Source organism: Hypanus sabinus, chromosome 20 (assembly GCF_030144855.1).
Source record: "Hypanus sabinus isolate sHypSab1 chromosome 20, sHypSab1.hap1, whole genome shotgun sequence".
NCBI lineage: Eukaryota > Metazoa > Chordata > Chondrichthyes > Myliobatiformes > Dasyatidae > Hypanus > Hypanus sabinus.
In genome coordinates, this window is record NC_082725.1 from 51,959,824 (window position 1) to 51,984,598 (window position 24,775).

Genomic DNA, 24,775 nt, shown 5'->3' on the forward strand with positions numbered 1-24,775 from the left:
GCTCATCCAAATCTTTTCTGAACACACAGATTTTCATTTACCTATCCTGCATTCATTGAGCCATATTGGTTTGCTGTCGAAAATGCCTGGAATCTATATTTCTCAACTTTTTCTAGTAAGCAGTTGCCTAGTTATGGGATAGATGTCATTAAGATGGAAAACATGCAGAAAAGATTCACAAGGATACATAGTACGAGGACTGCAGGGTTTGATGTGAGGCTCAATAGTTTGGGACAATTTTCCCTGGAGTGTAAGAAGCTGATTGGTGACCTTATGGAGATATATAAAGCAGAGTACAACAGCAGGAAATTTTTGGTACAATAATATAAGACATTGCTTAAGATACAACCAAAATACTGTGTGCAATATTGCATGCCACTTTCTAAATTAGTCATAATTATACTGGAGAGGCTGCAGAGGAGATTTACCAGGATCAAAGTCAAAGAATCAGATTGACTGACATATGTCCTGAAGTTCACAGAAAATGGTGGAGGAACTCAGCAGGCCAGACAACATCTATGGAAAAAAGTACAGTCAATATTTTGGGCTGAAAAGGCCTTTGCCTGGCCTGCTGAGTTCCTCTAGCATTTTGTGCGTGGTGCTCAGATTTCCCGCGCCTGCAGATTTTCTCTTGCTTATGTCATGAAATTTGTTGTTTTGCGGCAGCAGTACAGTGCAATATAAAATATGCACTATATGTTACAATCAGATAGCAGGGCATCTTTGATGATAGACACTGCCTTCTTGGGGCAGTGTCTCATGTAATTACACTCAATGGTGGGGAGTAATGTGCCAGTGAAATATTGGTCTAAGTCCACTGCTCTCTATAGCTGTTCCTGAGCATTCGATTTGCCATACCAGACTATGATGCAACCATAAAGGACATTGGAGAAAAGGTAAGATTTTACAACAATCTATGATCTCTATTCCTGGCACTACTTTAATTCCTTGAAGTTACTTATTCTATGACAGGCCTCATTTTCCATGGCAGTGGCCCAAGTAAGGTCAGTTGTTCTGACCAATTTCAAAGCAGCCTTCAGCCCACTGCTCTAGACTTGTTTTATTATTTGAAGCCATTGGTTTTCTCATGCCTTGTAGGCACTATTCACATTTACGGCTTCTTGCTTATCCATATCAGATGCTCAAAAGTCCTAGAGCAAATAGTTGGAAATAAACGGTGATGACAGAAATTGGGTTTAATGCTCATGTTTTTGCTAAGGTTAACTTGGCCTCCATAAAAAAATCTTTGTAATTTCTAGGCTTCAAAGGGAAAGAGTTGTGTCTACCAGAAATCTGGAATAAAACCAGAAAAGCCTGAAACATTTTGTAGGCCGGGCAGCTTCTGTGGAGAGCAGAACAGGGATAATATTTTAGGACGATAACTAATACCAGAACTGGAAAATCTTTCTTATTTGTTGAGACCTTTTCCTGGTGTTAAGTCACTGACTTGAAATGTTAATTCTGTTTTTCTCTCCTCAGATGCTGCCTGGCCTGCTTAGCTTTCTAGAATTTTCTGCTTTTAGAACATATGGAATTTTGGTTTTTTATATTCGTGTTTCATGCCAATGACTTGTTATTTTCTCCACCTCTTATTTATTCTGTGTTTATTTTCATTTACCTCTATGGTACCATGAGATATTCTGCATTTCTGATTGCATTTTTACAATAAAAGCCAAATGCTTTATGGTGTGAAAAAGTACAAGGACAATGTAACAACAGAGCCACCTAGCTATCAGAGACAGTACCTCTGTCATCTTCCATATCTTGCAAACTGATAACAAACATGGTACTGTTCACAGACAAGGCATAAGTGCTTGCAATCTAAGTGAAATGCAGAACAGTATCTAATTGATACTTTTATGACTATCTTAAAGGACAGGGGTTAATGCAACTGTGGAATTTGCAGAGAATGGGCATAAAATCTACGATATGATAAAAGTAAAGAGGAATTATTAAGAAACATAGAAAACCTACAGCGCAATACAGGCCCTTCAGCCCACAATGTTGTGCCGACCCTTAAACCCTACCTCCCATATAACCCCTCACCTTAAATTCTTCCGTATACCTGTCTAGTAGTCTTTTAAATTTCACTAGTGTATCTGCCTCCACCACTGACTCAGGCAGTACATTCCACGTATCAACCACTCTCTGAGTAAAAAACCTTCCTCTAATTTCCCCCTTGAACTTCCCACCCCTTACCTTAAAGACATGTCCTCTTGTATTGAGCAGTGGTGCTCAGGAGAAGAGGCAATGGCTGTCCACTCTATCTATTCCTCTTAATATCTTGTATACCCATGATCTTGTATAGCCCTCTATTTTTCTAAACTCCATGTATCCATCCAGGAGTCTCTTAAAAGACCCTATCGTTTCCGCCTCCACCACCAATGCCTGCAGCCCATTCCACACACTCACCACTCTCTGTATAAAAAAGCTTACCCGACATCTCCTCTGTACCTGCTTCCAAGCACCTTAAAACTATGCACTCTCATGCTAGTCATTTCAGCCCTGGGAAAAAGCCTCTGACTATCCACATGATCAATGCATCTTGTCATATTGTATACCTCTATCAGGTCACCTCTCATCCTCCGTTGCTCCAATGAATTCACTCAATCTATTTTCATAAGGCATGCTCCCCAATCCAGGCAACATCCTTGTAAATCTCCTCTGCACCCTTTCTACGGTTTCCACGTCCTTCCTGTAGTAAGGCAACCAGAACCGAGCATAGTACTGCAAGTGGGGTCTGACCAGGGTCCTATATAGCTGCAACATTACCTCTCGGCTCTTAAACTCAATCCCGTGATTGATGAAGGCCAATGCACCGTATGCCTTCTTAACCACAGAGTCAACCTGTGTAGCAGCTTTGAGTGTCCTACAGACTCGGACCTGAAGTTCCCTCTGATCCTCCACACTGCCAAGAGTCTTGCCATTAATGCTATATTCTGCCATCATATTTGACCTACCAAAATGAACCACCTCATATCTATCTGGGTTGAACGCCATCTGGCACTTCTCAGCCCATTTTTGCATCCTATCAATGTCCCGCTGTAATCTCTGACTGCCCTCCACACTATCCACAACACCCCCAACCTTTGTGTCATCAGCAAATTTACTAACCCTGGACTCCAACATTTTAAAAGGAAATAAGTTACTAAACTTACATAAAATACATTTCATGCTATTAAGAAAACCAAGGCAGGAAAACGCAGAAGCACTGATCTTTGGTTCCCAATTCTCTTTGGCCTTATGTGGTGCTGAAGTATCATGACGGCTAATAGTGTACTGTTTAAATAAAATAATTACATGTTCAGCCTAAGGACAACAATGAGAAAGTTAATCTGTAAACTGGAATGGGTACAGGAAAGGTCCACAAGGATATTTCCGAACTGGATTTCTTGAGTTATAAAGAGAAGCTGTTTAACCTGGGATTCTCTTCTCTGAAACATAGGAGGCTGAGGGGTGACCTTAAAAGGTTTATAAGATAATGAGGGACATAGAAATGGTTATGGGGGGGGCAGTGCTAAACCAGAGGACATTAAAGTGAGAGATAAAACTTTAAAAGAGATCTGAGGGGAAACTTTCACACAGAGGGAGGTAAGTAGATGGAACAAATTACCAGAGGAAGCTGCAGAGGTGGGTGCAGTTATGATGTTTATACACCTTTTAGACAGCTACATATATAGAAAATCTTTAGAGGGATATAGGCCAAACACTGGCAAGTTCAGACTGGCAACAACATCTCCCCTACAATCTCCATCATAAGGCTGTGTGCTTAGCCCTCTGCTCTCCTCACTTAGCTCCAATACCATATTTAAGATTGATGATGACACCATTGTTATCAGTTGAATCAAAGGTGGTGATGAATCAGCATATAGGTGGGAGTTTGAAAATCTGGCTGAGTAGAGCCACAACAACCACCTCTCATTCAACGTCAGCAAGACCAAGGATCGGATTATTAACTTCAAGAGGAGGATACCGGGGGTCCATAAGCCTGTCCACATTGGAGGATCAGAGCTGGAAAGGATCAGCAACTTGAAATTCCTCTGTGTTGTTATTTCATGGGATCTGTCCTGGGCCCAGCATGTAAGTACCATTAGGAAGAAAGCACAGCAGTGCCTTTACTTTCTTAGAAGTTTGTGAAAATTCAGCATGTCATCTAAAATGTTAACATTTCTATAGGGGTGTGGTGGAGATTCTGTTGCTGGTCTGGAAACACCAATGCCCTTGAATGTGAAAGCCTACAAAGCGTAATAGATACAGCCCAGTCCATCCACGTGTAAAGGGCTCCTCACCATTGAGCACATCTACAAGGAGCACTGTTACAGGAAAACAGCCTCCACCATCAAGGACCCCTATGATCCAGGCCATGCTCTTTTCTTGTTGCTACGAACAGGAAGGCATCAGGGCCCACACCAACAGGTTCAAGAACAACCATCAACCATCAGGCTCCTGAACCAGAAGGGATAACTTCACTTGCCCCATCACTGAACTCACTTTCAACAACAATTCATCTCATGTCCTTGATATTATTTATTTATTTATGTATTTATTATTTTTTTTCCTTTTGTATTTGAACAGTTTGTTGGCATTTGCACATTAACTGTTCGTCCATTCTGCTGGATGATTGATCATCGATTCTATTGCGTTTCTTGCAATTACTGTCAATGGCTGCGAGAAAATGAATCCAGGCTTATATGTGGTAACATATATGTATTTTGTAATTAAATTTACTTTGAACTATTATTTTCATTAGAAAGCACAGAAATTAGTGCTTAATTAGCCAGGGCAGGTAACAATGGCAATACAGACAACAAAAATATTGCACATATGATGAACCCTTGATAACTTAACACTGTTGAGCTGGATTAGCACATTTTCTGGACTATTGGACTCTTGGAATAATATGCAACAAAATATCCAAAATCATGGGGTCGAGGAAAGCTAAAAATTTTCCCAGCATTTTTGGCAATGCAAATGAGTACCCAGAACACTTTCACGTGTTAATTCACCAATATCACAGAGAACACCACAGAATAAAGGAATGGTGTAAAATAAACAACAGGCTGCAATTCGTTTGGCATTCCGCAGCTCAGAAAATAGTGCACTAGACCAGATTATTGGAATGTTGCTGTAATTTGTAGATGACCAGGTCTAGAGTTATATACTGGGAATTGTTGATGGGTAAATCTTTTGCTTAGTGGATTGAGAGCCTTGTGCTGGATGGTATCAATCTACTGCAGCATTGATAACGCTCCTTTTCAAGATGAATAAAGAGTATTCCAACACCTCCGGATTACACCTTGTTCATAGTGAAAAGGCTATGGAGTGTCAATATGTGAGCCACTCATAGCAGGATATCCAGCCTCTGATGTCATCTTATAACCACAATATTTTATGTATTTTATTTCATTCAGTTAATTCTTTGAACAATTGTTCTTACCAGGAAATTGATGGTGGGAGTCATTGAATGGCAAAGAGACAATGTTGGTGACATATATGTACTTTGATAATAAATTTATTTTAAACTTTTACAACTTTGAACTTCATACTTTATCTCATTGGAGAATAGTCCAACACATTCTTTCCTTATCATCGGCACTTGCCTAAATGTTGAGTAGATTTTGATGAATGCCAAGCTGGACTACTTCTTTTTCTGAGGAATTTCAAAAGGAATAAAAGAATGTGCAACAGTGACCATTGCTACTTATGGTGGAAAGAAGGAATTGCTGAAACAACCCAAGATATTACTCATTCTTCTTGTTCTCTGAGATTTCTTTGTCACCTGGTCCTCTAGTGTTGGTCCTCCCAATCAGTTGGTAGGTCACTGTAAAATGATCTTGTGATCAGGTTAGGGTTAAATCGGGGGATGCTGGGCGGTGCGGCATTAAGGGCCCACTCTGCACTGTATCCCAATAAATAAACAAAATGTGAAAACAGAAAAATATTCTCCTTGATACCAACTGGATACCTCTGCTTCTAAAGCCTCCTCATCTTACTTAAGTGTCCTCCTCTTAAGTGTCCCTTGAAACTTGTAGGGATCATTGTTATTTTAAATATCACTTTGGAAGCTCACAAAACTTAGGCCATGATAACTTACAGCCATGAGCACCATGCAACAAAGGGCCATCTGGTCATATCTGTGCCTCTTTGGCCTTTGTTATCTATGTAAAAGCATGACATAATGAACATAAAAGTAAAATCATCATAGGCAATCTTTATTGACTCAGAATAATTCTTTTCACATTGGCTTTGCAGAATTTGGCAATTCTTAGTTTAAGACTGTGCAAGATCATATTAAAAAGGAACACAAAAATCCATTGACACAAGCAAGCCATTTAGAAATTGATGAATGATTTGTGAAATTGATTCAGCTTGTGTTCACAATTACTTTCTCGACTTGTCTTGTTGTCAAATAATGGCCATCATCTATTTCTACTGCCTCCCCTCTCTGTGCAGAATTAACCATGTTCTCCTGCTCATTTGATGCATTCCTACCATTCACTTCATCATTGCTCTCTTTTCCCTTCAACACCTCCTGCATTTCCTGCTGAATTTCTTTCTGTGCGATAGTTACTTCCTCAACATTTTCCTCCTTTTTTGCAGAGTCAGGTATTGTTGGCTTTCCAGTAGATTGGTCTTTGATTGTCAATACTGAAGAATTAAACTTACTCAGTCTTTCCTTTAGCTTGACTTCTTTCATCTAAAACAAACACCACTTTTTTATGTATTACTATTAATTTTGTTCATTGTTCATTATTAGTTTCACTTGGATTCCAGAAAATACCATCAAAAGCACAATATTTCAATTACATGGCAGATTTCACAAAAAACACTTCCAGGGAGAGACTTTGATCTGATTGGAGAACGTAACACAATTACTTGTGCAAATTCCAAAAGAAACCATGATAAATACACACCCTAAATTTCATAAAAATATTTTTGGTAGAGGAAACTATCCACTGTTAGCATAACTTTGCAAACCTACCCATTCATTAAATTACAAAATTTGAAACCCCATAATTTTGATTATGCCTTTGGCATATCATGTAAAATGCAAATTTGTTATTCATTTAAGGTAAGGAACATTTAAATGACATTCTCCAAAGCAGAGAACTGACAGGATAAACAGCATCTTTCTGTGTTGTATTATGTTACAATTCTTTGCTTTTTACGGAAGTTTCTTTGGTGCAATATTGGTGGAATTCTTCTATCCTGTTTGTCCAGGAATTCAGTCAATCTTATGTCAAATCACAGGCTGGAGAATCCAAGCCATTATCTATCTATCTATAATGGCTGTTTTCACAGACTAAGCAAAAATAGGGCTGACAAAGAATATGGTATATTTGTATGCTGCTTAATCATCTTTGATTGGTAGTTCAAACTGGGCCTATTATCTTCCCTTTCCTTGCTAGAAGATATATTGCCAATAAATAAGCAGTTGCTAGAGGGCATGAGGCCATGACATAAATTAACTTTGATCGTCATGAGTGAAGCAAACAGCCAAAATAGTCAACAGTGATGCAGTGGATAATGAAGCATCTCTGAATATAATTAAGGTGCACATTTGCAAAGGAGGATATGAACATTTAATATTCATCATTGAGTTGTAGAGCCATACAACATGGGAAGCAGGCCCCTTGGCCCAACTCATCCATGAATTCTTATTGCTGGCCTACAACAAAAAAATGTTGGACAGATATTTCTTTATCTGTGGGTAGAAATTGATATACTCAGTGACAATCTTTTGAACATATACCAATTTAGCAATCAATTAGCTGCAGTATTTAAATAGTCAATTTGTTGTTAAAGATTATTTTATATGCAAATTAATTGTTACCTTTCTTCTTTCATCTTCTGCCATCATTTTGTTTTCAATATCCTCTATTGTTACATTATTTTGTTTAATTGTTTCATTCCTTAACTTATCGAGTCTGGACGGAAACTTCTTTAGCATTCCCTCAGTTGACTTCACAACAAGCTAATGTGATAATAAGCAAAATTGTCAACAGGGATGAATTTCAAAAGCCTATAAATTATTCAAGAGAAATCAATGTGCTTACAACATTATTAACCTACAATTATGGAGCGAATATTGCCATCATGGAACAGTTCCTAATTAAAACTTTTTCCTTGTAAAATATACAGTGAAATCAATATGAAAATCCTAGTTTAGATAATGTCATGGTCGGGTCCATGGACTCCGGACTCTGGGTCTTCCAGCTGTCCCTTGTTTTAATCATAGGGCTTAATCATAGGCACCTGATGCTCATCTTGGGGCTGGGAATATAAGTGGCCCTGGGGTCACGTGTGGGTGCTGGTTCGTCGTGTCAGTATCCCATCCTCACCTCTGAGGGGTAAGTCAGGTCATCTTTGCTGTTACCCTGTGGGTGGATCTGTCCCTTCCTGTCCTTGCCTCCGTTGGGTAAGCCAAGCTGACTTTGCCATTACCCTAAGGCTGGACTGTTCCCTTCCCTTCCCTTTCTTTCTGTAGTCCTTGGCTGAAGCCTCGCCTGCATTCTCGCTGTCAAGTTCTACCACTGGAGCAAGGCTAGAGCCTTGCTGTGTCTAGATAAGGAACTGTCTTTTGTAGTTTGGAACTGTCCTTGCCTTCGCTAGGTAGGAACCGGCTGTTTGCTGCTACCTAGTGTTGGGAACTGTCTCATCGTGTTCAGCTTTCTGTGTATGAGTCCCGGTCCTACGTCCTGTTCCCAAGGAGGGGTCCTGGCTCTGTGTTCCGCGTTCCTGTCTCCCAAGACCAAGGTTCTGTGTTAACACATTCCTGTCTCCCAAGACCAAGGCTCTGCGTTTCGCGTTCCTGTCTCCCAAGACCAAGGCTCTGCGTTCCACGTTCCTGTCTCCCAAGACCAAGGCTCTGCGTTCCACGTTCCTGTCTCCCGAGACCAAGGCTCTGCGTTCCACGTTCCTGTCTCCCGAGACCAAGGCTCTGCGTTCCGCGTTCCTGTCTCCCGAGACCAAGGCTCTGCGTTCCGCGTTCCTGTCTCCCGAGACCAAGGCTCTGCGTTCCGCGTTCCTGTCTCCCAAGACCAAGGCTCTGCGTTCCGCGTTCCTGTCTCCTAAGTCCAAGTCTGAGTTTCATGTCCTCATCCAGCCCAGGGGTCCTGCGTCCTGCCCGCACGTCCAGTCCTGTTGCCTTGCCACATCTTACCTAGATCCGGAGTCCGAGCCCGAGTCAAGACCCAGGTTCTAGGTCCCTGTCCAGTCTCTGGCTCAGAGTCCTTGTCCAGGTTCCAAGTTCCTAGTCCCAGTTCCTAGTTCCTCGTCCAGATCCCGCTTTCCTAGTCTAGTCCTAGTCTCATCCAGGGCCTGTGTCTTGTCCAGCATCGTTTCTTCCCCACTTCCCGTGCTTTCTTGACACACCTAGTCTTGTCCCTAGTACTTCAATGTCTGTGTCTTGCATTTGGGTTTGCTCTCAATGCCCACCTTATGACAGATAAGGGGTACACATTCTTAAGCACTGCTATTATCATTTGGGACAAATGGCCAACTATTTTAGTGTTAGAGCATTTCCCAATTTGATATAAAATAAGTCTGTCAGCTAATGAATTTCAGACAATTCCATCAGGAATCAGCAGACATTTTTTATACGATAGGACATAAACCCATGTTATGTTATTCCTTCCCTAGCCTTGTGGTGCATCGGGTAGCAAACTTGCTGCTTTTTTAGCATTGATCTCCAGAGTCCCGAGCATTTCTAGCATTGTCTGATTAAACCGCTCCGTCTGGTGGTCGCATTGCGGGTGATAGGGTGTGGTCCTCAATTTTTCAATTCCCAGCATATCCAGTAACTCATCGATAAGCTTACTCTCAAAATACCCTCCCTGGTCACGATGTATCCGTCCGGGAAGGCCATAATGAACAAAATACTTCTCCCATAAGACCTTCGCCACCGTAATCGTCCTCTGATCCTTGGAGGGGAACGCTTGAGCATACCTGGTGTAATGGTCCGTGATGACTATGACATTCGCCGTGTTGCTGGCATGGGGTTTTATGAAAAGGAAATCCATACATACCAGATCCAAAGGCACCACACTCTGCAAGTACGACAAAGGAGCAGCCTGCAGAGGCAGCGTCTTCCGGTGTGTGCAACGTATTCCAGCGTATGCAGTACTCGGCGACCTCTGACCTCATTCGGGGCCAATAAAACCGGTCCTTGATCAACCCATAAGTCTTCTCTATCCCCAAGTTTCCAGCGTCATCACGCAGTGACTTCATCACAACCCTCCGATACTTTGTTGTTCACAAGGCTGAGTTGCTAGCTTGAATCTCAACCCAGTATGGATGGAAGGCACTCAAGGAGCTGGCTAGATTCAAACCCAGGACCACTCACCTAGAAACACACACAGATTGCTGGAGGAACTCTGCAGGCCAGGCAGTGTCCATGGAAAAAAGTACAGTTGATGTTTTGGGCCAAAACCCTTCAGCAGGATTGGAGAAAAAAAAGCTGAGGTGTAGATTTGAAAGGTGGGGGGAAGGGAGAGAGAAATGCCAGGCGACAGGTGGAACCTGGAGGGGGAGTGATGAAGCAGAGTGCTGAGAAGTTGATTGGTGAAAAAGGCAGAAGGCCACGAAAGAAAGAATAAAAGGGAAGGGAGGAGCACCAGAGGGAGGCATTGGGTGGACAAGGAGATAACATGAGAGAGGGACAAGGGGATGGGGAAATGGTGAAGGGGAGGTGTTGAGCAGGCATTACTAGAAGTTTGATAAATCGATGTTCATGCCATCTGTTTGCCATAAGGTGTTGTTCCTCCAACCTAAGTGTGACCTTATCCCAAGAGAGGAGGAGGCGGCCATGGATGGTCATATTGGAATGGGATTGGGATGGAATTAAAATGGGTGGCTACTGGGAGATCCTGCTTGTTCTGGCAGATGGAGTGTAGATGCTCGGTGAAGTGGTCTTCCAATCTATGTTGGGTCTCACTGATATACAAGAGGCCACACCGGGAGCACTGAACACAGTATGTGACCCCAACAGACTCACAGGTGAAGTGTTGCGTCACCTGGAAGGACAGTTTGGAGCCCTGAATGGTAGTGAGGGAGGAGGTGTAGGGGCAGGTGAAGCACTTATTCTTTTTGCAAGGATAAGCGGCAGGAGGGAGATCAGTGAGGAGGGATGAAAGGACAAGGGAGTGGCGTAGGGAGTGACCCTTGCAGAAATCAGAAAGTGGGGGGAGGGAAAGATGTGTTTGGTGATGGGATCCAGTTGGAGGTGGTGGAAGTTTTGGAGTGGAGACTGGTAGGGTAGTAGTGAGGACAAGGGGAACCCTATCTCTGGTAGCGTGGTGGGAGGATGGGGTAAGAGCAGACAATATGTCCATCAATGGCCTCCTCCACTGTTGGGATGAGGCCACATTTAGGTTGGAGGAACAACACCTTATATTCCGTTTGGGTAGCCTCCAACCTGATGGCATGAACATTTACCCTCCCTCATGTTACCTCCATGCCTGCCCATCACTTCCCTCTGGTACTCATCCCACCCTCCCACCCGCTTTCTTCTTTCTTCCATGGCCTTCTGTCTCTTTCACCATTCAACTTCCTGGCTCTTTGCTTCATCCCTCCCCCTATCACCTATCACCTGGTGATTCTCTCTCCTCCCCCCTCTCTCAAATCTACTCCTCAGCTTTTTTCTCCAGTCTTGCTGAAGGGTTTCTGCCCTAAACGTTAACTTTTCCATAGATGCTGCCTCCAGCATTTTGTGTGTGTTGCTCAGTGCTGGTGCTGATGCTGGCAAAAATCTATAGTCAATCACAATGTGTAGAGGCACATGTGTCAAGTACTAAAAACTAAGGTGGTGGAACTGGTGGATATTATATTAAATGAAAATCAGAAAGGAAGGAAATTGTCAGAAATTCGATAAATCCAGGGGACAGACAGGAGTGCAACATATAGTCTTCCCACCAGATAGAGTAGTCAAATTAATAACTGGCATAAATCTTATGTGTCATGTATATCTACAAAAAAATGGCAAGGTACAATATGAATTGCTGTGTTTAGGCTTCCTCAGAGCAATTAAAGAACAAGTCAACACAAGGACAGTCCAGAAACTGCCAATTCAGTAAAGGAATTAGGACAGGGTGCTCCTTGAAGGGTTAGGAAACATTTGTGAGACAGAATAAGAAAAAAAAAATTAGTGGGCAACTTCAAATGCCAAAACTCTAAGCATTTTTGAATGTTAGTTAATATATCAACATTTTGCCACAGAAACATTCACTTGGATAGGAGTTGGAAAAGTGATCATGGATTGGTCATGTGTAACACAAGCAGGGAACCCCAGAAATATTCAAAATCAAAGTTTTGGTATGTAACTTTAAAAAGCTAAGGTCAAAGTGTGATGGGGGATGGGAGGACAACCAATCAAGATCACTTTATTACAATTGCTTTTCTCTTGCTCCATATTATATATTATAAAAAACTTTGCATTAATATGATTTAACACTGACACATAAAATAATAATAACTTCCATGATTCCACATGCAGTAGATAGAAATTAACACATACCAGAGGACTGTGAGCTTCCTGCCATTCTTCATTCTGAGTCCGATTTAAGATCCCTTGAACTAAAAGTTCTTGCAGAATTTCAACAGATCTTGGTCTCTCCCTGATTTCATTTATTGGTCCATTTTTCTTCAGCAAGCTGCTCGCAGTAAGTGCTAAATCTGGTAAAGAAACAAGGAAATAAGTACAATTGGTGCTCAGCTTAGTGAAGATTGGCAGGTGGAGTATAATACACTCATTATTTGCATGTACCAGCATATTTGGAATGGCAATTGAAACTGGATTATAGCAGCATAAATTTGCTAAAGGCACAGGTTGTGTAAGATCAATTGTAAAGGCTTCTACAGTTGATGATCCACATTTCATTTCCTGGATAATCACTGGAACATGTCTACATGAATTAATTGGACATTATAAAACATTTCATTGACCCAGACACTGTAAATATTATGTAATAAGTTTTGGTTTAGTTATTTCACTGGTTACTTACTAAAGCCATCCTTTCTCCTTACAAAATATGATGGATGGTGGTGCTCTGTTGTGTGAAGGTGCTTGAAATTGTTTAGGTGAATTTGTCTTGGTCAAATGATCTAAATTGTGATACTTATCAAATTAAACTAAACTTGCTTGTTCTAAACACTTCAGAAACTGTACACATATCTAATGAAACACAAGTGAATCTGCAGATGCTGGAAATAAATAAAAAAACACAAAATGCTGGCAGAACTCAGCAGGCCAGCATTTTGTGTTTTTTATTTTTTCACATATCTAATGAGTTCATTCTAAACAGGTGGGGTTCCTGATGACAAAATACAAAAGATTAAACATAGAAACGTAGAAAACCTACAGCACAATACAGGCTCTTCGGCCCACAAAGTTGTGCCGAACATGTCCCTACCTTAGAAATTACTAGGCTTACCTATAGCCCTCTATTTTACTAAGCTCCATGTACCTATCTAAAAACCTCTTAAAAGACCCTATCGTGTCCGCCTCATTGCTAGCAGCCCATTCCACGCACTCACCAATGAGTAAAAAACTTACCCCTGACATCTCCTCTGTACCTACTCCCCAGCACCTTAAACCTCTGTCCTCTTGTGGCAACCAATTCAGCCCTGGGAAAAAGCCTCTGACTATCCACATGATCAATGCCTCTCATCATCTTATACACCTCTATCAGGTCACCTCTCATTCTCCTTCGCTCCAAGGAGAAAAGGCCGAGTTCACTCAACCTATTCTCATAAGGCATGCTCCCCAATCCAGGCAACATCCTTGTAAGTCTCCTCTGCACCCTTTCTATGGCTTCCACATTCTTCCTGTAGCGACCAAAACTGAGCTCTAAGTGGGGTCTGACCAAGGTCCTATATAACTGCAACATTACCTCTCAGCTCCTAAATTCAATTCCACAATTGATGAAGGACAATACACTGTATGCCTTCTTAACCACAGATTCAACCTGCGTAGCTGCTTTGAGCATCCTATGGACTCTGACCCCAAGATCCCTCTGCCAAGTGTCTTGCCATTAATACTATATTCTGCCATCATATTTGACCTACCAAAATGAATCACTTCACATTTATCTGGGTTGAACTCCATCTGCCACTTCTCAGCCCAGTTTTCCACCCTATCAATATCCCACTGTAACTTCTGACAGCCCACCACATTATCTACAACACCTTCAACCTTTGTGTCATTGGCAAACTTACTAATCCATCCCTCCACTTCCTCATCCAGGTCATTTATAAAAATCATGAAGAGTAAGGGTCCCAGAACAGTTCCCTGAGGCACTCCACTGATGACTGACCTCCATGCAGAATATGACCCATCTACAATCACTCTGTGAGAAAACCAATTCTGGATCCACAAAGCAATGTCCCCTTGGAACCCATGCCTCCTTACTTTCTCAATAAACCTTGAATGGGGTACCTTATCAAGTGCCTTGCTGAAATCCATATACACTACATCCTCATCAATGTGTTTAGTCACATCCTCAAAAAATTCAATCAGGCTCATAAGGCACGACCTGCCCTTGACAAAGCCATGCTGACTATTCCTAATCATATTATACCTTTCCAAATGTTCATAAATCCTGCCTCTCAGGATCTTCTCCATCATCTTACTAACCACTGAGGTAAGACTCACTAGTCTATAATTTCCTGGGCTTTCTCTACTCCCTTTCTTGAATAAAGGAACAACATCTGCAATCCTGAGGCACACCATTTATTCAGTTTAGTAGGAGGTGTTCTTCACCAGTTAGAGATCATTTTGAGGAGCTGGGGCATGGTAGTGGGAGAATGAGGGGGTGTCAGAAATTAAAATAATGTAGATAATGGTTTTTTTACATCTTGTATGTCTTTAGAGGCATTTTGTCCAAAGCTCTTTTACTCCTCAGTAATGACAGCATTCATACTACAGTATTTTACAAAATATAAACAACAACCACAGAATTGTGGAGAGGTTGCAGCACAGGAGACCACATGGCTTGTTCAATGTGTGATCAATTCAGTTAATCCCACTCCTCTGCTTTCCTATACATGAACAAATTCTTTTCTATCAGGTACTTAACTAACATTTTTTTCATGATTTTCAACTGTTTAATCAAAGACTTTTGGAATCAGTAATGAATACTGTAGCTATATGAGACAAAATAAAATAACATCTATCTTATTAAACCTGCATTAAACCTAATACACACAGTATTGCTCTGTGCCTCCAATATAAATACTGAAAGATGTCAAAGTTCCACAATCCAACATATCCTTTGCCACCTGAAGTGGGAAAAGAGTCATTGGAAAATATTTTCAAACTGACTCTTGGCATTGTGGATCACCTATTGTGTAAATATATTCTGGTCAACAATTTGTTCTTTGCTTGAGAAACTGTTTTAATGCAAAAAAGTTATTATGATATTCCAACCTTCCTGTCATTAGAGATAAATACAATTCTGAAACTCAGTATGCATGTCTGTAGGTACCAAATCACTTAATATCTTAAATGTTTAATGCATGAGAAAAATGAATATCTACTTTGGGCAGGATTACAATTTGAATTTACACTTCAGTTGTATGCATCTGTAGTTAGTTGCCTTCCAGAATACTATGTTCAGTTTTGGGGGGCACTGCATCTCAACCAGGAAATAGAAACAAAGAAAATCTGCAGCACAATACAGACCCTTCAGCCCACAATGCTATGCCGTACATGTACTTACTTTAGAAATTACCTCGGGTTACCCATAGCCCTCTATTTTTCTAAGCTCCATGTACCTATATTACTAGAAATACTGTGATTGCAGTGGGTGCAGCTCAGGTTCACCTGAATGACACTGGGGCTTAAAGGGTTAAATATGTCAAATTGCATAAATTTGGCTTGCATTCCTCTAAGGTGTTAGGAGTACAATTATGGAATCATCGGGTCTTTACAGCACAGATGGGGTTATTCATTCAGCTCATCAAATACCTGCAGGATTTTGGCAAGATGAAATACAGTCCCAATCCTTTCCCTTTCTCAGTGCCTTTGCTATGTAATTTTTTTCTTCAAGTGTTCTTCAAGTACATGCCCAGCACAGTGTTGTTTCTAAGTTTTTATTTAATTCTTCCTTCACATTCATAGATGAACCTGCTTCTACTATCTTTACGAATTTCAGATCAAGGTTACTCGCTACATTAGATAAATTTAGTTTCCTCTGTTTTTTTATTATCATTTCTTGTTTTTCTGTCTGGACCATCCATGATTATTTCTATCAGCTTTCCTCTCAAAAAATCAACTCCAGCTTTCCTAATCCACCATTGTCACTGGAAACACTCATCTCTGGGCACATTAGAGTTATTCTTCTCTCCACTGTCTCCTACAGTTTGATGCCTAGAAATGGACATAGCACTCTACTTGTGCAAAATTCCTAATTGCTTATGCATGTGCTACATTTATTTTTAAAACGCAGAATCCTTTAGTCATTCTGAGCCTCCCAGCCACCTTCAAAGATTTGCTCACCAGGTTTCTGCATCCCTACTTTAGCTTTCCATCCTTCAAATTTCATTGCGTCCCCTCACCTTTTATGACCAAAATGTGCCCATTCCTATACCCCTGCATAAAATTTCATCCGTCACGTGCCCAACCATTCTAGTAACCTGCCTTTATCTCCTTAATTCTGTTGCCATCCTTACACTTCTCCGTATGTTACTTCTCTATGTTACTTGTAAATGATGAAACTATCCCCTATACATCCAAGTCCAAATGATTATCATATATTATATATAAACAAGTGCAGTGGTCCTTGTACCAATTGCTGAAGCACACCATGATAGAGATTTCTCCAGTCCAAACAAATGTTCATCACTCATCTCTATTTCCTGCAGCCCAGCCAACTTTATATACTTCCTGCTACAACCCTTCATACTATAACTTCAATTTCATACTGTAATTGGAGGACCACTTGTTGAACAACTCCGCATCATCCACCACAAGTGGGACTTCTCAGTGACAAAACAAAACATTTAAATTCCGATTCTTGTACCTATTCCAACATGTCAATCCATGGCCTCCTCTTGTGCCAAGATGAGGCCACCCTTGGGGTGGAGGAGCAACACCATATAATCTGTTCGTGTAGCTTCCAACTTGACGGGATGAATATTGATTTCTCCTTCTGGTGAACAAAATTCCCTCACCCCTCCCCTATTTCCCACTCTGACCTTTTACTTCTTACCTGCCTATTACTTTCTCCTGGGTCCCCTCCTCCTTCCCTCTGCTAGTGTCCACTCTACTCCCCTATCAGATTCCTTCTTCTCCAGCTCTTGAACTTTTCAACCCACCTGGCTTCACCTATCACCTTCCAGCTAGCCTCCTTCCCACTCCACCATCCCCACCTTTTATTCAGGCATCTTCCCCCCTCCCTCTCAGTCCAGAAGAAAGGTCTCGGCCCAAAACGTTGACTGTTTATTGACTTCCATTTATGCTGCCTGACCTGCTGAGTTCCTCCAGCATTTTGTGTATGTTGCTCTGGATTTCCAGCATCTGCAGATTTTCTTGTGTTTATCATTTTATCAGTCTCTTTTTAGAAATTCACCTACAGAATATCAAATGCATTGTCCTCATCATAACACCCAATTACTATTGATTCACATTTTTTCTTTATTAATCCACAATTGTCCTAGTTACTGTTAATTTTGCCCTAGATCATCACTTCTAAGAGCCCAGACAAAGAGTTAGACCTTGCATTCTCACGTAAACAACTTCTGCATTTTGCCCCATATATTCATTTACACTCCATCTTGTGAAATAAAAAAGAACATTAAATAAATATACTTTGTGATGCTAACTAACATCAAAGGGCAAGCAAAATAAGCTGTATATTCAAATTAATCTCAATATTTACCTTTAGCTATCTTTTGGCAGGCCACTAAGTCAATCTAACTAAGAAGGTGCTTTTCAGTAATCTGATCTGTCAAAAGCCGACCTTACTAATTGTGAGCATCTTTCCAGTAGATTCTTGCCTGAACTATTTTTAGCATGAAAATCCCAGTAGAATAAAAGAATTATTTAACTGATGACACAAATATCCCGCAATGTGTTTCATCTAACATATGCAGTTTAAAGGGTGAAGAGGATTGGCCTGTCTCAGCTATTTACAAACAAAAGTCTACGCTGCAGGAGTATTTAACATGGTAAATGCTTCCATTTACTAGGTTATAATGAGATAACAACATACCATCATTAAATCCATTCCACAGTATTGTCCCGTTTGCTTTCCTTAAAGGTGGCAAGGAGTGTTGTATTGCTCTGGGCAATGCAATTGATCCATTCTCCAACACTTTGGATCTATGTAGATCATCAATTATATTTAAATTGTTGCTTTTCCAATTGTCCTTTATCTAAAAAGGAAAAAAATCAATTAATATACTTGTTATTGAAGTATCAGATTTCAAACTGATGTTATTCTATTTAGCACCAACACCTATGCCATACGTACTCAGTTATAGCCAATTTCAATATTCAAAGTAAAATTTATTATCAGAATACATATGTGTCACCACATACAACCCTGAGATTATTATTCTGCAAATCTATAGAATCAATAATCTATAGTAACAGTAAACAGAATCTGTAAACTGTAAACATCAGGAACTGTAAACTGGAGCAAATTGTGCAAATACAGATAATAAATAATTAGCAATAAATAACAAGCATGAAATAACAAGACAAAAGAGTTGTTAAGTGAGTGTAGATATCCCCTTTTGGTTCAAGAGCCTGATGGTTGAGGGTAGTAACTGCTCTTGAACCAGGTGCTGCAAGTCCTGAGGTACACCTGCCACTGATGTCAGGCTAACTGGTCTATAATTCCATGTTTTCTCTCTCCCTCCTTTCTTAAAAAGTGGGATAACATTAACTACCCTCCAATCCTCAGGAACTGATCCTGAATCTATAGAACATTGGAAAATGATTACCAATGTGTCCACAATTTCTAGAGCCACCTCCTTAAGTACCCTGAGATGCAGACTATCAGGCCCTGGGGATTTATCAGCCTTCAGTCCCTGGTGATTCAGTTTCCTGGTGATAAGAAACCATACATGCTGATTGTACGGATGGGGTGGAGAATTTTTACACCCATTCCCCTTTACTGACATCAACACATTATGACATCATGGCAATTTATTTCTCAGTACAGGTGTGTGTGTGTGTGTGTGTGTGTGTGTGTGTGTGTGTGTGTGTGTGTGTGTGTGTGTGTGTGTGTGTGTGTGTGTGAGAGAGAGAGAGACAGAGATTGAAAAATAGTTTTTAAGAATAAAGAAAATCTGGACCTTTGCTGCCTGGGGTTCTAATATGCCACTGTGAGTTTCTCAAGAACATCTACACTATCTGCAAGTATGGTTTCCCAGAGCAGTGGGTAAAATGCCACTGGGCCACTATATACACTGGACAACTGGGCCACTAGATTACTCAGTTTGAGTATATTAAAACAGTGGAAGCATTAAGTGTTGGAAATTAAATCAAACCAGTAGTTTCTCCAATATTCTCATGCTCGGCTGGTTGAGCTTCCAACCACACCCACCTCACACACATCTCACCTGCCTGTTAGGTAATGTAACTGTGAGCCACCATCTCCAGCAATTACAGCTGCTAATGCAGTCAGAGGGAAAAGCACAGAAAAAATGATAAGATCAGAAAGTTCAATTTACTATCAAAGTATATATGTGTTGCCACAAACTACCTTGAGATTTATTTTCTTGCCGGCATTTGCAAGAAAAAATTAATACAATAGAATTTTACAATAAAAACTATGCATAAAAACAACAGACACAAAATGCTGTAACTCAGCAGGCCAGGCAGCATTATAGAAAAGAGTTTGACATTTTGGGCCAAGACTCTTCATCAGGACTGGAGAAAAAAGACGAGGAGTCAGAGTAAGAAAGTGGGGGGAGGGGAGGGAGAACCACCAGGTGATGGGTGAAACCAGGAGGGGGAGGAGGGGTGAAATAAAGAGCTAGGAAGTCGATTTGTGGAAAAGATGCAGGGTTGGAGAAGGTAGAATCTAATAGGACAGAAGGCCATGGAAGAAAGACAAGGGGGAGGAGGACCAGACGGAGGTGATGGACAGGCAAGAAGATATGATGAGAGTGGGAATTGGGGATGAAGAATGGGGAAGGAGTGGGGTGTGGGGGGCATTACCAGGAGCTTGAGAAATTGAGGCTACTCAGACGGAATATGAAGTGTCGCTCCTCCAGCCTGAGTGTGGCGTCATCGTGACAGTAGAGGAAGCTATGGACTGATATGTCAGAATGGGAGTGGGAAGTGGAATTAAAATGGGTGACCACTGGGAGATCCTGCTTCTTCTGGTGGACGAAGTGTAGGTGCTCAGCGAAGTGGTCTCCTAATCTACATCAGGTCTTACCAATATACAAGAGGCCACACCGGGAGCACTGGATACAGTAAATGACCCCAACAGACTCACAGGTGAAGTGTCACCTCACCTAGAAGGACAGTGTGGGGCCCTGACTGGTGGTGAGGGAGGAGGTGTTGGGGCAGGTGTAGCGCTTGTTCTGCTTGCAAGGATAAGTGCCAGGAGGGAGATCAGTGCGGAGAGACAAATGGACAAGGGAGTTGTGTAGAGAGCAATCGTGTGGAAAGCAGAAAGTGAGGGTGGGGGGAGCAGGGAAAAATGTGCTTGGTAGTGGAGACGACAGAAGTTAAGGAGAATTACGTGCTGAATGTCGAAACAAAAACAAAGACTGACAAACAACCAATAAACAAAAGGAGACAAGTTGTGCAAATAAAAATAATACTGAGATCAGGAATTATAAAGATCTTTTGAAAGTGAGTCTGTAGTTTGTAGAATCAGTTCAGAAGAGCGATGATTGGAGTAATTCATGATGGTTCAAGAACCTGATTGTTATAGGATAATAACTGTTCCAGAAATTGGTTATGTGGGTTCTAAGGCGTCTGTACTTCCTGCCTGATGTAGAGAGAAGAGGGCATGGCCTGAATGCTGGAGGTCTTTGACAATTAATGCTGCATGGTGGGGAGGGCTTTACCTGTCATGGGCCACTACGAGGTAACTTCTACTGGGACTATGAAATAACTCTGATCTCTATTGTTGGGAGAGTCCAGTACCAGAGGGCATGGATTGAGAATAAGAGGTCAGTTATTTAAAACAGCGTTGAGGAAGAGCTTCTTCTCCCAGAGAGTTGTGGAGGTGTGGAATGCACTGCCTCGGAAGACAGTGGAGGCCAATTCTCTGGATGCTTTCAAGAAGGAGCTAGATAGATATCTGATGAATAGGGGAATCAAGGGATATGGGTACAAGGCAGGGACTGGGTATTGATAGTGAATGATCAGCCATGATCTCAGAATGGCGGTGCAGACTCGAGGGGCCGAATGATCTACTTCTGCACCTATTGTCTATTGTCTATTCTCTAACAATGAAGGGGCTCCAGGATATTAACATAGCAGTGACTGCACACTCATTTGTCTTAATAGGTATCCCCTCATCACACTCACAAAGGCCACTATGGTAAATGCATCTTCTCTTTGCTATCTGCCAATGAGTGAAGTAAGACAAGTTTTATTGTAATGGACCATTACACTTCAAGTTCCCAAATCCTCGCTCAATCAGAGCATTATTTGTCCTTAGTCATACTGATTTTATCATTATTTTGTGAACATCTTGTAACTCCATACCTAATGCCAGTCCAAGAACACCATTATTAAAATTACTGCCAGATTGCAAAGAACAGGTTTATTTTTACCTTAACTTGTGGTAGATAACAAATGTGATCTTCCTTGTGTGTTACACAAACCTGTGGGATATCAGTTGTAAATGGATATTGCCCGGCATTTTTGGGGTGAATGTTACTTGCTACTTATCAGCCCAAACCTAAACATTGTCTTTTTGTATGTAGAATGAGGCTATCCTTTGAGCATTTAGGGATAGCAAACATTCTCAGCTTTTTGCTCAGTGAAATCAAAACATTATCAATTTGTCTCTTATGGTGGACCCAGGAAGACATTTCCAATGTCTCCTACTCTTTCTTTTCCCTTCCTTCTCTTCCCCTTCTCCTGTTTCACAACCTTCTTATGCTAATTACTATAGAGTTGGAAACTGTCAATTTAACCACTCTGTTTGCATAGCCACTTTAAAACTGAAACATCCAGAATAGTAACTGAAGCAAATGAAATGACTATGACAATTATTGGGAAAAATCTGCAAAATTCTGGTTAAAATAAATTGAAGTTTGAATAACCCGTCATGAAAAATTTGTCAACTACACACATCCATTTACACTTCACACATGCCACCCTACTGGGCGTAACCAGTCATAAAAACTGTGTGTGTACAGTGGTGACACAACTATTGAAGAGTACAGGAATATTAGTTTGTATGCTTTTGTGCACACTTCAGTTATCCACCAATGCAAGGCAACTGACTGGACTTAAGGTGTCAAGAACACAAGAAAATCTGCAGATGCTGGAGATCCAAAACAACATACACAAAATGCTGGAGGAACTCAGGGTGGGGAGAAGTCAGAGTAAGCGTGTGGGGGAAGAGGAGGAAGAAGTCCTTTCTAGTCTTAATGAAGGGTCTCGGTCCAAAACATTGACTGTTGGCTCTTTTTCATAGATGCTGCCTGGCCTGCTGAGTTTCTCCAGCGTTTTGTGTGTGTTGATTTGAAGCTTCAGGCTTGTTTCAATGTAAATCTGATAGATTATGTCATCTGGAGATGTTAGCCTGGAAATGATTACAACTTGACCAATTGGTAGATAGCCCTTGTTTCTGGGTGAGAAAGTAGTGACTTCAAGACCTATTCCAGTGGTGTGACTATAAAAACACAGTGCAATAGTGAGATAATGCAACTGTGCCTTTTGGATGAGATATATAACCAAGGATGTAGCAAATCAGGCAGATAAGAGACATCCAGGGAGTTCTTAAATATCTTAGTCACAGCTCATGCACAATTGGAGTTAATACTGTCTACATTATGACAATGACTGCACTCAAAAAACATTTCATTGGCAGTAATATGCATGAGTCATGTATATAGGGTTTAATCATTGCTTTGTTAGATAGAGGTTCCTGTCTGACTGATGTGATTGAATGTTGCACAGTAGTAAGGCATATTGACGAGAACAGTGCAGTTGATGGACTTTAGTAAGGTCTTTGACAAGGGAAGACTGTTTAAAGTTTAAGAGGCCCCAGGATCCATGAAAAGTAGGCAAATTTGATCTAAGATTGGCCTAATACTAGGAGTCTTATGTGATATTTTAGCAAATAGAAGTCTCTAACTAGTGGTATGCCAAGGGGATCAGTGTTGTTAGATGCTTTCGATATGAATGCAGTTAAGTGTGCAGCTGGTCTAAAAATCAATAGTACTTTAATAGTAAAGCAGACAATCTTAAATTGAAGATAATATTAAGAGTTGGTAAGATGCACAGAGCAATGGCAAATGAAATTTAATTCTGAAAATGTGAGATAATGCACTTTGGTAATGTAATTAGGCTAAGATATACCGAATGGATGGTAGAAGAGTCCAGGGAAGTGTTTTCAAACAGAAGGACCCTGGTGTACACAGCATATCAAAGGAATTCTGAAGGCTGCTGTATAGGAAGACAATGTCGGATCTTTGCCAACATTAGCCAGGGCATACAATATAAGAGCAGGGAAAAACTGGTACAACTTTATAAAACAATGGTTTGGCTTCAGCTGGAGTATTGTGTGCAATGCAGTTCACTGCAGTATATGAAGGGTGTGATTGCACTAGGAAGTTGGTGGAATGTTATATTTGTGAGCAAAAACTGTTCAGGCTGGGTTTGATTCCCTTGGAGCAGAGAAAAGGCTGAGGGGTGAATTAACGCAGTAGAAAAATTATGAAGGCCATAGTTAAGGTAGATAATGAGCAACTATTTCCCTGTGCAGAGATATCAATAATCAGAGAGGCCAGGTTTACATTAAATGGTAAGAGATTAAGAGAAGACTTGAGGAAGAATTATTTCAGTCAGAGTGGGAATGAAATCTCAGACACTGCCTGAAGGAATGTTAGAGGCAGGGAGTATCACTACATTTAATAAGGATTTAGCTATGCATTTAAAATTGCATGGAGACCACAAAAGATTACAAGTGAAGTGCAAGAAGATAGCTAGATTATTGATGGTCAGCTCAGAAATGGTAAACTGAAGGTACTGTCCCTGCATAGTATGATCCCATCTATACATCTAAATCTTTCCAATTGTTTCAATCTGAACAACACTTGGTGTCATGACATAATCCTTAAAGAAGGAAAAGCAATAAAGCAAAAATCATTGTTTACAACCAATATTACATACAATACACTGCTTCCTGTGGAAATTGTAGGTTTTGTATCCAGCTTGTAGATTGTAACTAGTATGCATGTTCTCCCTGCAGGGATTGCTGACATTTTTGGCTCCTAAATATAATCCAGAAAGATTTATTGATAATTTATACCTCTTTCTTCACTTTTAGTCAGCATGCTGTATGCATAGGATTTGCAGCCCCCACCCATGGTATTGTTAAACTATGCATCATTCATGAAAACCGAAACATTACAAATCAGATCAAACACAAATATGATGTTGGGATGTACTAAAAATTGACTAATAACAGAGGCTTTCCTTGCATAAGGTGGAGGCCTTCTGCTGATCCTAACTCCATCACTATGCTTCATCTTTCTTAATAATTGTTGAAAGGGTGTCACTACTTAACAAGATTAGCTTGTATGTGAGCTTGATGGCCCTTAATGCTTGTGTATGAATGCTGAAGCATAC

At 40.8% G+C, this 24,775-nt stretch overlaps 1 protein-coding gene across 1 annotated transcript in view; it reads right to left on the reverse strand.

Annotated features, from left to right (window-relative positions):
• Positions 1-6,248: 6,248 nt before the first annotated feature.
• Positions 6,249-24,775, reverse strand: part of stmnd1 (stathmin domain containing 1) — a 29,197-nt gene continuing 10,670 nt past the window's right edge. Inside the window, exons 2-5 of the mRNA XM_059945496.1 lie at positions 18,210-18,372; positions 12,515-12,672; positions 7,835-7,975; positions 6,249-6,697 (exon numbers count right to left, since the gene is read on the reverse strand). Of these exons, the coding sequence (XP_059801479.1) occupies positions 6,365-6,697; positions 7,835-7,975; positions 12,515-12,672; positions 18,210-18,372 (795 nt within the window). The 3' untranslated portion in view covers positions 6,249-6,364. The remainder of the gene's footprint in view (positions 6,698-7,834; positions 7,976-12,514; positions 12,673-18,209; positions 18,373-24,775) is intronic.